Source organism: Pomacea canaliculata, linkage group LG11, assembly GCF_003073045.1.
Source record: "Pomacea canaliculata isolate SZHN2017 linkage group LG11, ASM307304v1, whole genome shotgun sequence".
NCBI classification, from domain to species: Eukaryota; Metazoa; Mollusca; class Gastropoda; order Architaenioglossa; family Ampullariidae; genus Pomacea; species Pomacea canaliculata.
The window spans coordinates 14583302-14601085 of NC_037600.1; the positions used below are offsets into that span (position 1 = coordinate 14583302).

The 17784-nt window shown below is 39.4% G+C and overlaps 1 protein-coding gene across 1 annotated transcript; it reads left to right on the forward strand.

Moving 5' to 3' along the window:
• The first annotated feature begins 3409 nt into the window (after window positions 1-3409).
• On the forward strand, window positions 3410-15899 carry LOC112576186. The gene is made up of 8 exons (XM_025258463.1): window positions 3410-3576; window positions 5879-6063; window positions 7030-7168; window positions 10651-11010; window positions 11558-11644; window positions 12984-13299; window positions 15332-15698; window positions 15834-15899. Exons 1-6 carry the CDS (start codon window positions 3498-3500, stop codon window positions 13064-13066), a joined length of 933 nt encoding a protein of 310 aa, XP_025114248.1. The 5' UTR covers window positions 3410-3497; the 3' UTR covers window positions 13067-13299; window positions 15332-15698; window positions 15834-15899.
• Window positions 15900-17784: the final 1885 nt, after the last annotated feature.

Genomic DNA, 17784 nt, shown 5'->3' on the forward strand with positions numbered 1-17784 from the left:
TCGTTATTTGGTTCTTCTTTGTGTTTTCTGTATTTGATTTTATTTTTCGGTAGTACTGTTGTTTATTCTTTTATAGTTCACCTGTTATTTGTTTGTTTGTTTTCCTGTCCCTCGTATGCTGTCCATGTTTTGTTGTTGTTCTTTAGCGCTTGCTCCTTAGGAATGTGAGTATGCGCTTATAAATTTTGAATTATTATTATTATTATCATCACCATCATAATCATCATCGTCATCATCATCGATTTATCTATCTTGGTTCCTCCTGTCTCCTTGAACTTTCACATATGGCAACAGTTTTCCAGTGTCCTCACCAGTTACAAATACGCTTCACAAGTGTTTGTAACAAACATATTTTTTGTTAAAATAATATTGAAATAAGGAAAGCACATATTACATATTACACTCGAGAACGTGCACGTTTGCATGACAAACTAAATTCACGTGCAGATTAACAGACTTTTTCAAGTCGTCTAGACTCTAGAGCATCCAACTTTGTCCTACGTTCAATCTTCTATGAATCAACAAAGAGCGCTATGTACACCACTTTTATTCGGGTCCCTAAAAAGTAAATCAACAGTCTCAGAAAAAACAAAAATACAACCTTCTACCGATAATAATCTGTTGATATGAACAACCAATCCTTCTTACCGCTGAAGACTCACTACGAATCGTGCAAAACATTTTTCCCAGCGACCCTTAAGGGGCCTCATGATGAATGACTTTGTCACTTTAAAACACTAGCGAGGGAGGGTGACAGTCACGTTGAGGACGAGCCCCAAACATGAAGCAGAAATATCTCCACTGACTTCATCCGTCGATGATACTGAGGTCCAGCTTCTTTTGCATGAGCAAAAGATAATTAATCCACAGCTGAACTGCTTCCCTTCCTTGAACGTCATCATCGAGATGTTTGTCGCAAGGTGAGGGAAGAGGAAAGCTACTCTCATCTCACACATTGTTGTGGGTGCTAGTTCCTGCTCTTGCCCTGACATCGGAAGTTTTAATTTACTACTTTCATATTATTTAAAATGTTCTCCATTAAGCCTCTACTTTTTTTAAAGACAATCTTATAACAACATCCCATTAAACGAGTTTTCACAAAATTTCAAGATATTCGGGCTTCGTGTTTCACATTCAATTGCTTGATTATTAGCGGGTTTTGACTTAAATAGTTAAACAGGATACTGTTTAGTTTTATTTAGGATACTGTGGAAAACCACAAATGACATTTTTAAAAATATAGTAATAATAGTAATAAATGTGTGATTTATACAGCGCATAATCACGTTCACAAAGGAGCATGCTCTAAGCGCTTAAGACAGGAGACATAGAATATGGACAAATGGAGAAACGACTATACAGACAAAGAATAGAAGACAAACATAAAAGACACATAAAAGAAGTTTTGTAGTTTGTTACAATGACCTGTAAACATTTTATCGCTCAATTCTGCAGCTTAACCAGTTTCTTGAGAAGAAATCAGGGAGAAAGGTTTTCCTGTTTTGAAGTGACATTTTTTAGGTCTCCTAAAAACATTAGAGCGTTTTAGGTAGTATTAAATGATAATTATTTTTGTGTAGTAATTAATTTTTGCAGTCATGACATTTTGAAATCATAATTTCATTCATTTTTAATTTCGACCATAAAGTTACTTGGAAATTAAAATATTAAAAAAGCAATAACTTGGAAACTACAAAATGATATCAAAATCATGAAGAAAAAATCTATCATACAATTAATTATTATTATTATTTAAAATCAGGTTGGAGATATTACGATTTGTCAAACGTCGACGTTTGTATTAAAGGGAGACACCTCGTGGTAAGTGGTATTTTGTTCAGTTGCCTCCCCTGCAATTTATAAGACCACAGTAGGACAGGCCTCAAACTCGACACTAAAACTTATAAGTTAGATATTTCAACATTCGATAGAAGATGTTTGTCATCTGCAGACTGCTGCAAGTCTGTGTCCAGTTCTAAATCCTTTACCAGCTCTCTCATGTAGGATAATCCTGCAGAACCTGTCACGTGGCTTCCTTAATCACCTGTAAGTGTTCTACATCCGTATTAAGTGACTGACCTCTGCTCCTAACGCGGATTCACCTCTGAAAGGAGTGAAAAGAAGAATTTAAAGCACTGCTTTTACTATATATTTGTAGCAGGAAGAGTTCCCCTGGATGTACTTTTATTTTATGTGTGATGTGGTTGGTGAATTCGCTAAACAGGAGGATGTTTGTAACTAGCATTAGGGACAATAAATAGAGATGTGATAAAGGGGTGAACCTGAGTTTTTTTTTTGTTTTTGTTTTTGTTTTTTTGGGCCCTTTCGCCCCTCCTGGGGCATAGGCCATCGACTACAGTCTTAACTGTTGTCGATGTTTTGGTAGCAAGGATTTGTTTTTTTTTTTACGGGGTGGGGGTGCTGGCCCCACGCCCAACCCTCCTCCTTTTTCAGCCGGGCTTGGGACCGTCCTTGGCGGAGGGCGGCCAGCCCTGTAAACAGATGCCACGTGCAGAGAAAGAACAGCATGCCTGAGACGAGAAATAACTCAGGGCAGCCAACCTTCACTGTATTGGTGACAGGCGCTAACAGCGCTAGCCGTTGTGCCACCGGACCGCCTGGTGAACCTGAGTACCCTGAGTAAAGTCACCGGCCACCAGTCAACAGATGCCGCAGCGCGAGTCTAAATATTAGAGTTGTACTTAGAAGTGAGGGCAACCCTAACCCCTAGGACAGCGGGGGGAACTCAAGGAAAAGCGTTTCGTTTCCAAAACTATACAGAGGTGTACACACCCCGTAGATGATGTTTTTACCGAGTGTATGTGTAGTTATAAAGTGATGGCAAAGTTGCCGTGAGGTAAAACAAACAACAACAACAACAACAACAACAACAAACATCGGGTAGTGTCAGCGAGATCTGGACATCGCGTTGTAACTACGGAAACGACTTGCTCTTGGTTTTTATAATTACGGCCCCTGATTACTAAGAGTGTTGGGTGACTAGAACGCTCGCACACAGACGTCTGCATCAGTTCAATGCTTCATTTCGTCGCCGTTATCGCTGCCGTCGCCGCTGCTGCTGCTGGTGTTGGTGCTGGTGATGGTGCTGCCAGCTACGGACGTCGAAGTCTTGAGCACGAGCTGTGATGCACGTTCTACACACACAGTCGTGGCTGCCTTCTGAGTCCATTTCTCACAAAAAAAGAACGAAGATGTGTTGACAGAACATCATCTGTTCTGAGGTCACGTGGCTTTCTTCCAAACCCACACCCCCAATCGTCTCTGCCCGTGGAGGAAAAAGGGTGAAATGTGAGTGACTTTTTTCTTCACCGAAACAACCAACCCTAGAATGAGAAACAAATAATTCATGGATGCGACGCCCACGCAAATATTGGGTTATTCGTTCTAACCCTGATTGGCTGTGACATTTGTATTTGTTTAAGTGCGGCGCCTGACCAGGAAGGGACGATCATTTGTCGTTTGCAAGCAAAAGCGCAATGGGGCTTTACCTTTGGACATTGCTGTTCACAATCATCCACGTAATCCTGCTTGGGAATTTCACCTTCTGTATACCAGGTATGGAATGTACCCACTTTATTGATAGAAATAGACTAAGTAGGGAATTCCATTATCCAGATGTATTCCTGTTGCGTAATGGACCAGATCAGATGAATTCTCGGGTATCGTTTCAGCTTTAAGTCGCAATCAGTGTTGTGTATATTAAACGTCTTACATCTCTCTTGTTCTCTTTTTCTTTTTTGTTCCTTTTTTCACTCTGTGTGTTTTCTCTCTAATTTATTTATATATTTTTGACATTTTACACTGAAATGGTGAATACGTCGATAAAGTTCGGATTTAAATTGCTGTAAATGTTAACCTTCCTTGGCTATATGGCGACCTTTTTAAATCAGCCCTTTTAATTTTAAATCTCGGCAATCTTCTTAACGCATTTTATTGTCTTTTATTGTTAACGTTTTCAAATAATGTTGACTTTACAGGTAAACTGAAATCTTATCCGAGTTTCACCGATGTTAGAGTTGTTGCGCTTTAAGAATGTTGGACGAGCTTTACGAGAAGACATTCTAACTTTATAGATATAAAAATACACCAAAATAATTTTGCGATGTCATATTAAAATTAGACCTTTGTTTGCTGTTTGTCTTTGTTTATTTATTGATTTCATAGAAAATCCCAACAGAAAGAGTCAAGTTGAATACCGAATCAAATGAGATTTGTTGATACTTATTGTCAGAGGACAAGGAAACATTTTTGGCCATATGACAAATCAATATATATTTGTTGGATCATGTCAGAAAACAATTATATATGAAAATTGAATTAGTTTCTGCTGTCCGTGACAACTGTATATTTTAGTCTAGCTGGGTCTTTGTTACTCCTGGGAGGAGCATAGGGCCGCAACACCACCTCGCCGGCGGACCCGTTTTTGGACAGACAGCCCCTTTAGTCCTTTCCTGGCTCTCTACTGTTCTTTTCCAAGTCTGCTTTGGTCTCCCAGCTCTCCTCTTCCCCTGAGGATTCCAGTCAAGTGCCTGCCTGGCAATGCAAAATGTGAAAGGAATTTTTGTAAATATGTCGATGAGATGTGGCTCACAATTGTAAATACTTAACAGAGAGAAAGAGAGACGGACTGATGAAAAGTTATTCAAGTGCTATTTCCCTTTAGTAATATTCTATGTAATTATTTTAGGATATCTTTTATACTCTCTTTTTCAGTTCGATAGTCTAAAGAGTCGATTTCAAATATTTTATGGTCCTTTCATCTTCCCTGTGAGCTCCCTACAATAATGTTGACATACAGAGTCAAGGGAGAAAACCTGGCTCATGATTGTTACCTTCACAGTGTTCATAAGCGTCTGTTGTCATCTTATATAACTGTATGACTTTATAACTGCCATAAAAGCCCTAAACATAACAGACTCCCGCCAAATATTTATGGTTTTAATCTTTTAAGTAAGTGTTCCCATAAATGTTTTACATGAACAATCTACGGCCATTTTGGATCGTATCAGATTTCTACTGATTACAATATCCGCCACGATATGACCTTTCTCGCTGACCCGGCGATAAACAACAATCAGTCCGTCAGTCAATCATTCCATCAATGTTGTGTGTTCTCTAATCATGACATCTAAGCTTCCGCGTAAATAAAACATCTCGACTGATTTCGTGCCTATCGGAGGTGCTTGACAACACTCGTCATAAAGAACAAAAAGTCGAGCACGACAACCAGGACGTCCCGCAATAAGATCAAACTTAAAACTGAAAAAAGATCTCGGATTCCTATTGGCCATATACTTACTTCGTTTATTGCAATAATATGTCCGGTACACAAGTATATATCCTGTTTGTGAAGATTATGTACTTTTTTCTGAAAACACACACCCACTTATGCGTCTGTACTTCTTCAGCGAAACAAAATATTATTTCAGACAAGCCATTAGTGTGGGTTTGTTTTTGGTTTGTTTTTTCTTTTTTTTTTCTTTTGTTGTTGTTGTTGTTGTTGCAGTTTTGTTTTTGTTTTTTTGTTTTGTTGTTGTTGTTGTTTTTTTTTTTTGGGGGGGAATTCTTTGTTTTATTTTATTGTCTCGTCGGACATACAAAAATGAATCACATGAAAGGAACGTTCGCGATCAGATACGCGCAGGTAATTTGTAATCACTTGACAGAACTGATCTGATGAACAAAAAAAAATAATAATAATAAATTCGAGTAATTTTTGCTGATAACGATTCCTCGAACTCACTTGAAAGTCTCAACTCAATCCCGCCATGTCACCTCAAGTCATGCACGTTTATCTCAATCACTCTATGTTTGTTTTTCTTAATTCCTGTATTCGACCTTTGACCTTTCCTCCCAGAGGCGGAGCACATGTGGGGCAAGTGCATCACGAGCAGGAAGGACAAAATTCACGTGACCTGTCCTCTCGGCTACGTCATCTACCGCCCGGTCTTCTACGTCGCTGCGCACACGCGTCACGACAAAGAATCCTGCGGCTTCTCGGCCACCGACTGTCACGGACAAGCACGTGACACGAGCGTTCAGGTGATGCTGGTTGCAGGGTTTCTGTAACAATTGTAACCGGGAACGTTTATTTAAAAAAAAAATCAAAAACGAGAAGGAAGTGGAATCGATCTCGCTTTCATTGTTAAAAGAAACGCTCTTTCATCTTTAAAAGACTTCCCCAGTGTGGACTTAGCGTTAGTAGAGTGATGTCAAGGATAAACGTCTTGTTTCCGAAATTATAGAGTGGTGTCTAGACCCCGCAGATGTTATTTTTCCCCTAAAGCCGTTATTATAAGACGGAGGGAAATGTACCCTGAGGTCAAGAAACATGAAAAAATGTCCACGATTTCTTGAAACTGCTTTATGATTTTGGAAACAAGACGCTTTTCCTTGAGTTCCCCATTTTCGCTCTGAGAAAAGACCATACACTCACTTTACAACTATGGCCCCTGGTGATTTGAAAAATGTTCCTGAACAATTATAAATTCTGCGTTCCTAACAGAAGAACGATGAATTGATGACCAGTAGGTCTGAGTTCGTGACTCACCAACATTTTGGTCTGTGATAAGGATGTGAACCTGAATAACACCGACCCATGGCTTCCATTAACTTCCCAGAGCCAGCCACAGAATTAGTGTCCTTGTGCTGTGTTCTATTTACTATTTTGTTTGTTTAGTTGTGCTTCCTTATTAGAGAGGACAAGAGACAATTTTTTTTCTTAACGTTCTTTGTTTTTATTTTCATGCTTATTCTTATTATAAGTATGTGTTGGTCTGTCTTTCTGTCTATCTTGTATATTGTGTCTATATTTTTCTTTTACTTTGTCTGGGTTTTTGATCAGTTAATGCCCTATTAATAAGAAAAAATATTCAACTCTTTCGCTAACCGATTCCGCGAAAGAGATTTACTGAATCCAGCTTTTGTTAACCCGAATACACTCTCGTTAACATTGATGATGATGATGATGATGATGATGATGATGGAGCGTTGTCTTTGATGAAACAGATAAACAAGTGTCTTTGGGAAAACACCTGCACATTGAGATGGCATGAGCACATGCCTATTGTGAAATCATCCAACTCCAGCTGTGTAGGAGTCACCCCGAACTACGTCGCCTTCAACAATCCACTTTGCCTTCCCTCAGGTGAGAGAATCAACTCCATGTTTACAGACTTCGTTAGGATTTTATTTAGGAAGAATAGCAAAGCCATTCCAAAAAACAAAAAACAAAAACGTGTGCATGTGCGAGATACATGTCTACAAACATCGCCTTGTACAGAAATGTCGAACTCGTGACGTCACGTTTGTACACAGATACCTATATGCAATTACCATACTTTTCCACAGACCGAGGCCTTCATTAACCTTTATAAAAGGTTCATGTACACTCATGTCTCTCCACAATACTGACCTATTTCTTACTGGAAGGTTTGTTGACAAGTATTTTGAGAACGAAACTGGGGTATCTACGCAGACTTGGATGGAAGAAGTATCTTCCACTGCGCTTTACCCAATTATTGAGGAAAATAAATTGCACCCCAAGTAAGAGTACTTTAAGATGTGTTCACCGATTTACTTCTTCCCCTCACCCAGAATCCTATTTTTGCTTGCAATGACCTGGGGATCAGTTTTCTGGGAATGAGGAAGTCGAGAAAATAGCTGATGCAGCACTTTTGTAAACTGCCTTGAATGTCGTGCCTACCCCGGCCCTCACTCGGGCAGATGAACTGCAGGACGGTGGTGAACTGTCAGGTCTTTTTTCGAGAAATTTCAGTCGAAACTGAGTCGAATTGTCGACAGAGAGGAAGAGTTTTCTCTACATCCTCCTCACCTTCCACAACTCCTCCTCACGTCCGGCTACCGCTTCTGCGAGGAAGCTTGCTCTGTGAAATTATTTGGCTGAAACTGAAAGAAAGGACAAAGTTTATAGAAGAACGAAAGTGGGAGGGTCTGAGTCGTGGAGGAGGGGGTGGATAAGACTTCGTACTTATTCCTGATCGTTTGTGATCGTTTAAACTCATGTGAACTGAGTGAACTTCCCTATTCTGCCTCACAGGACTTAGATTATTGCTGGTGGACAAAAGTGTTTTTTGCGATAAGAACCTTCTAACCGTGAAGATTGGTGCTTGCGACACTTCCTTGTCCTTCAATGTTTGGCCATCGTATAAAACTTATCAATCCACCCGTTAATAACGAGGAACGTAGAAACGTGGGGTAGGGGGCTAGTCAGCTGTGTCGACTTTATCAACAGGGTGTCTGTGTACAGAGATATGTGCTCACGTGATCGCAGGCTCTAGCTCTGTGTGTGTGTGTGAGAGAGAGAGCAAAATGACTTGTGTAGTTTCTTGTCGGTGAAAGGAAGTCTTTAAATTTATACATTTTAAATGGAGGAATGGTAGTCGTCAGGAATAGAAGGGGAGAAAAAACGAGAGAAAGAGAGAAATTAATTTTAACTGAATTCGAATTCGCATTCATTAAATTAAATCCGCCGTCTGCCTATTCCATGGTGTCTAAAACAATAATAACAAAATAATGTATCACATTACAATCATGATATATGCACGTACGCACATAATGTGCACATAATACTATTAGTATTACATACAGGCTACATCAAACGAGAGAGAATGAAAGTTTGCAGAATCTTTTCATAAAGTAACGAATGAATGAATACAAGGAGGGAGGCAGGAGGGAGACAAAAAACAAACATGTTTAAACAAAGAGACTAGATAATACATTTGCAAGTATCGGAGTGTAAGTAAAAGTAAGTAAATGTGACGTACGTATGTGAATGTGTGTGTGTGATATCTATAATTACCTGTAGGTAATTATGCGCATATTTCTTCTATCTCCTTTTGTATCCCCGCTGTCATTTCAAGAACATTATCTCTTCGTTGTGATATAATAATCAACGAGAAAACTGCACACACACACACACACGAAGACGCGTATACACACGTTCACACACCACCACACACGCACACAACTCTCTCTCCCACACACACAGAGTTACATTTACTTACACAATCTCACTCTACTCTCACACTCACACACTCTTATACACGTACACACACAGTTTGTACCCACTTTATTATCATGTTTTACACTCATGTCAGCAAGCACTCAAGCTCATTTTTTACTTCTCTTCAGACATCAACAACGTTTTACTTTTAGCATCCTTTTCATTAAAGTATTTTCAAGGAGCTAAATTCTGTCATAAACGCACCCACAGACGCTAATCTACCAACAGACAGCCGCCTGTCACCTCCCACCCCGTATCACCGCGCAATCGCGACACTGTTCCGGGTATACAAGGACTCCAGTACTCCTGTATGTCACGTGGGGCCATTGTCACGCCGGAACACTTCCGACTGTACGGGTGGGCGATACGCAAAAAGATAATAATGCGTCGTGTCTGCATTTTTTTTTATTGCTAGGGATGGGGTGGGAGGATAGGCGGTGAGTGTTGTCAGTTTAATTTACAGCCACTGCGTGCACATGCAGGTCATTTTCCCGATTAATGAGGACCTTTAACCTGAGACACACACTGACGAATTTTGTGACAGTAATTTTTTGATGGGGTTGTTGTATGAACAGTTTTCTTATCATTGTCATCTACTTGCCAGTGTGTCCGGTTGAGAAGGTCCTAAACTAGAAGTGCGAAGTTTTCTAATGTTTATTTTATTTTTATTTTTATTTTTATGTTTATAATTATTTGAAAGACGTGCACAGGTTTGCTTAAGAGGTTTCCATTGCAAGATAGGTTGATTGTTCAGCCGCTGAGGCTGTATTGTGGGGGAGACAGAGTAACAATTCTAGATGATTTTTGACAAGACAAGTCAGACAGGCTTGGTAAGACAGAGTTTCATAATAAAGTTTGTCCGTCATACATCTTACATCTTATTGGCTGGTTCACACCAATGCTAACATTCCGGAAGTCTTGTCATGAATGCCATTACAAGGAGCACTTGCGGATCTCCGGACATTATCATACGACTGAAGTCCCGTTTACACGTACAAAAAGTTTACATATTCATATAATGCAGAACAGTTGTTGTTGTTGTTGTTGTTGTTGTTGTTGTTGTTGTTGTTGTTGTTCTTCTTCTTCTTCTTCTTCTTCTTCTTCTTCAAAACAACGCGTGATTTATATAGCGCATACTCACTCTCGTTAGGATCGTGCCTTTAGTGCTTGATGGGATGGGCATGGGCAACAAGCGACAGACGAAAATATAAAAGCAGGACCGATAACTGATACAAGATGACCAACAAAAGATCAAATATAAAACGCAAAAAGGAATCAGGTAACAAGAACTGAGAGTATCTGATTCTGCAGAGTAAGAGGAGTAGAAGTTTGAGGATGGACTAGCATTGCGTGGGCTGTTCTTGGGAGTGATGTTCGAGGAAGAGATGTGTCTTTAATGAACATTTAAAGAATTCAATGGTGGGTAGATGGCGGATATGGAAGGGGAGAGAGTTCTATTGTTTTCACTGCACAGTAATGTTGTTGTTTTGGTGACAGTAAGATACCCCACTGTAATGTTTTAACCATTCTTATCTAACATAAACAAGTAACTGAGAGTCCAAACATTAATTAAAAGGTTTAAAATTTTATCTTCCTTCTTTCAGACAAACTCTACGACATCTGCGACTACAACGCTTCTGTCATTGACGCCGACTCTGGTGTCCTTAGCAACCGTCAGTCGTCGCTTCACAGCTACAACGATCGTGGGTTGTGGCGGTCGTTCTGTGGTCAGACTGAGACCCAAACCCAATCAGACACTTCAGTGACAGTCGACGCTGCCACTCACTGCAACGAAGGCTCCTTCAGGCTGAGTTATGTTCCCTCGAGTGGTCACGAGCAACCACTTGCATGCGGGACCCGTCTTCACTCCATCTTTGCTGTGACGTCAGGAGAGATCGTGGTCGACTTCTTCTCACACCTCGGACATGGCGGATCGGACGAGACTTTCGTTATCCTGTTTGAGCGTAAATATTTTATTTATTATAATGATCCTTTGGTCAAAAAGTGTTTGTCAACAAGTGTCAAAATATTGTTCTGTCTCTCTTCTTGTCCATTCCTCTATCGTGTTTACAAAGACAAGATTTTAGCCGCAAGTAGCGTGAATATTATCTACTTACTCACCCCAACGCAGTTTTTGTCATTTAATATCTCTTTATTTTTTTCGATTGCCCTATATGTAGCCCTCAGTGCAGATTTAGTTTCCTTGTGAACTTTAACCCTCTCTTATTACAGTGTGTCCACATTCTGTGCCCACACGATGAAACGTTTACTTGCTTTAAGCCAACAGGTTAATGATACCTGCCACTTTTCATGTTTCTACTTTCTGCTTTTCCAGTAATTTCTTCACAAGTATGAAAGAAATATCGTAATAATAGGCCAGGAAAATTTGTACAAAATAAGGATAGCATGTATAAGGGTTCAAAAAAAAAAGATATTTTTCTCCTCAATATTCAAGCAATAAAGTTTTCTTTGAATTCATGATCTACAAGTAACAGTATCTTTTTTTTCCAGAAAAGCCATTTCAGCATCAAACACAGGAAATTTTGCTTGGGGACGACGCCCGTGTCATATCAACGTTTGGAGAAACTTCGTTTAATGGTAAAGTCGTTAGCCTTGAATATTTGCAATGAAGATGAACTGCGGACGACTGAGAAAAATTTGTATAGGGCATATATATCTATATATATATAACTCCTAATTTTGTCCTTTAAGAGGATATCTGGAATGTAAAACCAGGGAGGCAATGAAGCCAGAATCTAGATCTCACCATTTTGCAAGGTTTTCCGCTGCTTTATATTAAAGTAGAACATAAAACAGTCAGCAAAATATACATATCAACATATAACACTTAGTATTACACCTCGTCTCACTGAAACTGATGTTTGAAGCACTTCAGCTTGTTTCAAACGATACGATTTGAGAGGAAAATAATCGAATATAACAATAAATAAAATTTAATAATAATAGTCTGTAAACAATAATTTTAACTGGTAAAGCGTGTGTGGAAATAAATGTAAACTTTAGTAGCTTGAAAAACTTGTTGTGTTGAACCAAACTTCTTACACTCATTTACATTTTGTTATTCACAATATAAATGAGATTATTTTGAAACCTTGGTTAGAATATGATAATAGTTATGGTCCAGGATCTCTAAACATAGCGGCTCTATAATATTTTATTTGTAATAGTAATTGTCTCTCAAGGAAAGTAATGACTACATCACTATACTTTATAGTGCATTTATGTAGCCTTTATATAGCCTGACAAACATGGTTTGTAGTCCGGATGGTTGTGGGTTTGGGTAAAGATAATAAATCGAGCTTTCGCATAAACTTGTGTCAACTGTAGCTTTGTAGCAGGGGTGGGAAACAGGTCCGCAAAATCAGAAAGACTCGAAAGTCAGTAAATCTAGGCTTTGGTTGTTTTTTGGGGAGTTTTTTTGTTTGTTTGTTTTGTTGTTTTTTTTGTTTGTTTGTTTTGTTTTGTTTGTTTGTTTTGTTTGTTTTGTTGTTGTTTTTATTTTGGGGGGTGTTGTTTTTTTAAAATAACAGTATAAATTTACATTAAGCGAATCATTATAACGCAGATTGTGAAGGACAAGAAAGGAACGTATACAGGACGTAGTGACGTAGACATGACGTAGGGACGTAGGCAGGATGCATAGAAGTAAATAGAAGTCTCCTGCCCGCGGCCTGTGCTGAGGTGACTGTGTTTACACTGTCGTCAAACTAGGAGCTTACCAAAGACAACAGCCTAAGTTTTCAGTTGATAATATGTATATGTCCGGCGAATGATTTAAATATTCAAACGGACTTTGGAGAACAAAACTTCTCCACTCATGTAAAATATTTGACAAATCCATTTTTAACAAATGTTTTCGCACACTTTGTACTGTGGTGAAGTAGAGACTACAAGTGTGTTTCTCGCTCTTCCTCAGTGCGAGCCTTCCATCAGCAGCTGCCTGCCCCTGACGGAGGAGTCGGTGACCCTGAACTGCCCCTGGGGTGGTGTGATCTTTGACCCACGGGTGCGCATGGGGTCTTCGGGGTGGGACCGGAGCTGCAGCGCGGTGAATGGTGACTGTGTGGGGGAGACCCCCAACTCTCTGGTGCAGCGCTTGCAGTGCTACTGGCAGCCCACGTGTCGGATGTCATGGCAACGGGGCATGCCGATTCTGAGAGTGACTCACGAGCGATGCTTGGCTCGCCTGCCGGACTACTTCGACCTCGTCGGTGCCTCGTGTGTGCCAAAAGGTCAGATTGCTTACTCAAAACTACAAATGATAATGAACGCTAAAATGCTATTAAAAAAAGTTTTAAAAAATGTGTCTCATTGCTTTGTTGCCATAAACTGTAAGTGGTGCATCGTATCTAGGTAACGGAAGAGTCATTTTTTCCTTCTGTTGCATGTAGCCTTGCCTGGTTAATCAGATACCCGCCTGTTAGGTGAAAAATAATAAATAAATGTGGTTGTATCATACAACTAGTGTTACACTCCACCCATAGCTGGGTTAGCCTCACAGACTATTTAGAAATGTGTTTGTAGATTACGGATGTTAAAAAATAGCTACAACAATAAATCAACAGATTTATTCAATAAAGATGCAGCTAAGTTCAGGACCGCTACATTCTCCATGTTTCATTGTTAGTTCCCTGTGTGGGTGTGTTTGTGTGCGCATGCATTTTTGGGAAACTGAGGGTGTGTCCCTTTCTGTGCGTGTGTGTGTTTTCCTACGTGCTTCGGTCTATTTGTTTTGATGGGTATGCTAAATCCGATTCCTAATAGTTTATTTCTGAAAACGTATTTACACATTAATCGCCTACAGAAGGTAACACAATAAAGGGTTTCGAAAACATCGGCCGTTGGGCAAACAACCGACAGAAGCCTTTGACATCTCTCCTTCCTTATAAACAGCGAATTCAAATGCAGAAGAAACTGTATCACAATGCTAGCAATTCAAAACTGATGACACAATAAACAGGCACATACACAGAAAAAAAGAGAACTTAGGTGTTTTAACAAATCTCATAATAACAAAAATAAGGATTCTACCATTGAGGCTAAAAAAATCCCCACGGTATCCTTCAACTTGTTTTGGTAAAACTATTCTACATCACGAAATAGCTTTAACTCCTTCAGTTTCGTATTTTTCCTGCTTGAAGTTGATTTTTATTTGACAGGTTGTGTCTCCTTTTCGGTCACCATCGAAAAAAAAAAAAAAAAAATCAGATCAGTAACACACATCATCTAACATCATATTTTCATTCCTTTAAACTGCTCCTTTGTGTTGGTTGAGGTGAATTTAAAATAACTGTCAGCTGTACTGTTCATACCTGTGGTAGCCTCCATCCACCAATAGATTGTAATCAATGTATCAATTCCCAAAGGTAGTTATTTTGGTGAGCAATAAATTTTTTTATTTAAAGAAACATACGTTCCATGCGTCTGACGGTCAACAGATGGGATTCGACACCCAGCAGTGAACAGGTTAAACTGCTTCGTGACATTTAATTTAGGGACCTTCGCTCCATTACCTTAATTATCCAGGTGTAGAATCTTTCCTCGACATGTCATTGAAGTTAATTATAATCAATGAATTTTATTAGTTTGTTGACATAAGAGCGAACAAACAATGTGGGTCGTCCTTTTTGCTTGGCTGCTTCGTTTAGTTTGACACACCCTTAATCTTGTCCGGGTACTTTTAAAGTACTGAACTTCACATGTTAAGTACATCGTCGAATGTTTGACTAAATTTGGCAAGACTGTGTTTAAAAATCTCAGGAAAACAGTGGTTTGAACTTGTTCTCTTAATACACTTTACTAGTTTAACATAAGAACGAATAGAATAAAGGTCGAGCTTTTTTCCTTCGCTGCTTCACTTGGTTTGACACACCCTCAATCTTTTCTCTCTCTTTTTCTCTGAAAGGGTCGTTGACCCATCAAATAAATAATCATTCAATTCAATTCAATTCAATTCAATTCAATTCAATTCAATACTCTTTCTCTGAAGTGTGTGCGTGCTTGAGTGCGTGCCTGCCTGCGTGAGACATATAGAATCAGTCATTTAGTCAGTGAGTGAATGAGTAAAAGCTCTTTTTTTTTCTTTACAGACTTCCTTATTGTATACTCTAGATTTATGTTGGCTAACTTTAAAATTCCTAATTTAAAAATTAAATCTGTCGTTCGATTTCTCCATTTAAATAAACCAAATCTGTCAGATGTAAAGACATGCAAAGAGGAAAGTAAACCGAGGGCATTCAATATTTCCAATCATTTGCTGTGCAGAATCCGTGTACAACCTCTGTGACAAAGGAATTGGAGGAAATGAACCTCACAAGCGCCATCTTGCTGAGCCACGAGGATTACCCGTGGAACTACGAAACGCACCCTCTCACGTGCCAAAAGCGACTGCGAGTGCACCGGAAGTATGGACTGCGCATACTCAGCAACCACCTGGACTTACCTCCTCGATCAAAGAACGGGGATCTGTTAAGACTGTGGGATGTCAGCGAGAATAACCGTCGAACATTGCGAAAGGATTTTGCCGGAAATGATGTTTTGGAAGAAACTTTTCTGTCGGGCTGCGTGGACATCGAGTTCAGAAAGGGAAAACACTCCATGCATGGACAAGGCTTTGCTCTGAAACTCGAACGTGAGTTTTAAAAAATTATTTTGTATCTATTTCTGTCAGTCGAGATGTGACATTTGCTGTCTTCTTGAAAGGTGAGTTATGAGAACTTGTTACCTTTGTCTGAGTTTAATAATGATGTGACCATTTTTTTTTTAGCTGTTGTCCCCATGACAGGACCTGTGGATCCTGACTTCTATGACTGTGGCAGTCTGTCTGATACAATAAAAGAAAACAAGAAGAGACGACGGTCAAAGAATTCTAAGAAAAAAGGTAAAGAAATGAACCAATCTTTGACTTTTCTATCTCCTGACTAGTTACTTTTACAAACAATAATACTTTTACTACGGTTTAACATACTGTCATGTTATGATAGTCAGACATGGTCCTCAGAATGCTGGACAATGTCTAGAAAGATTAAAATTTCATCGAGAGGACTAATTTCGTAAAGATTCATAGGGAAAAAAACAATGTTAATCACGAATGTCCGAGTTACTCAAGGTGGGATAGTACAAGCTAATTTACAAGACTAAAGTTCACACTATGACCAGTAACCAGTGGACAAATAATAAATGTTTTTGACTATCCTAGTAAACTCTGACACTCTTTTGCAGGGCGAAGAGGGAACAGGATTCCGAAATCAAAGGGAGAGATGAAGCGACGAGGAAGTTGACATATCACCCTGAAGTAGTCGTAGTTGCTTGTTGATGTTGGACATATGTGAGGTCGTCGTGCACCTCCACCTTTGCCTTGTGTCCTAAAGGCCGTTGTTCACTGGATTCATGTCCTAGAATATGTTTCTGTTTGTCAAAGTTTTGTACAACAGTTTGCTAAACATATCTACATATTTTATGACAAATGTCCGGCTGAGGGACCTTATGACATACACTACCTCCTCTTCCGCTTTTTGTTTTGAATATAAAACGTACGCACGTACGCACACGCGTATGTATATAATAAATAAACATCACACACTGGTGCATAAGATGCGATAAACTGCCGTTCAATTATTTTAATCGTGAATATTTACGAACACGATTCGTATAAACAAGATTACTGTACATACCAATTTACCTGCAAAATGTAAATATTTTGTTTAATCTTTATGATAAGCTTTTTTAAGGTAGCAATGTTCGTGATTAAAAAAAAACAAACTTTAAACTCAGTTTATGTCTGTTCATTGGATGGCTGGGAAATATTATTTGTGTCGCTCTGCTGTACGGACTGAAGCTACGCCCCCCTACATTAATTTGATAAACTATAGCTTTTGCTTAATTTATCATCAGAAAACCGTTACACATGTACTGTGTGAACAACGATGAAGACCACAACCTGTAATCTGCATGTGTCTCGAGCTCTACGTTTCTCTAAGGTCAACAAGTCACCGCTGAAGCATAAAATAAAGAAATAAATTCTTGTTTTGCTCGTGTTTTTATACCTTCCCCGCATTAACACTCTCAGCCCTTCAAGATTTTACTGGGGAGCTCGTCTTTTGTTCCTGGATCGCGAGAGGGAGGACTTCAAAAGAGGGAGGCGTGAACCCGCCAAAAGGTCAACTGTATGCACAGGGGGCAGCGTCCGCTTTCGGGGCCTCGTTCTCGCGCTTCCTGGACTGTAAGACTTCCTGGATGAGCTTCTGGACTCTAGAAATGTGCCGCTATTGTATATGTACAAACACGCACACGCGCACACACACGTCTGAAGAAATAGCAAAGGTCAACTCACACGCGACTAGGAATTGGGGGCACCAATGGGTGATAGTAGGTACATATGTGTATGTGTGTATGGTGTGTGTGTGTGTGTGTTCACCTATCTCACACATATGTACGAGGATAGGGGAGGAAGCCTAACACTAACTCAGTGTTGAAATTAACTCAATTCGCTCAAAAAATGGAGCCAGTCATACTCACACTCAAAACCACATTTTATGTACCGCAAACAATTTCTGCAGTAGAGACTTTCTTTTGCCCACATCATGAAAGTATACGAAACATTAGCTTCTGTATCTCTAGTAATCATTTATTTCCTTCAAGCCTAAAGCTAATTGCTCAAAACAATTCTTCCCCTCCATTCTACTCTACTGGAAATTATTCTCCAACTATAATAAAAT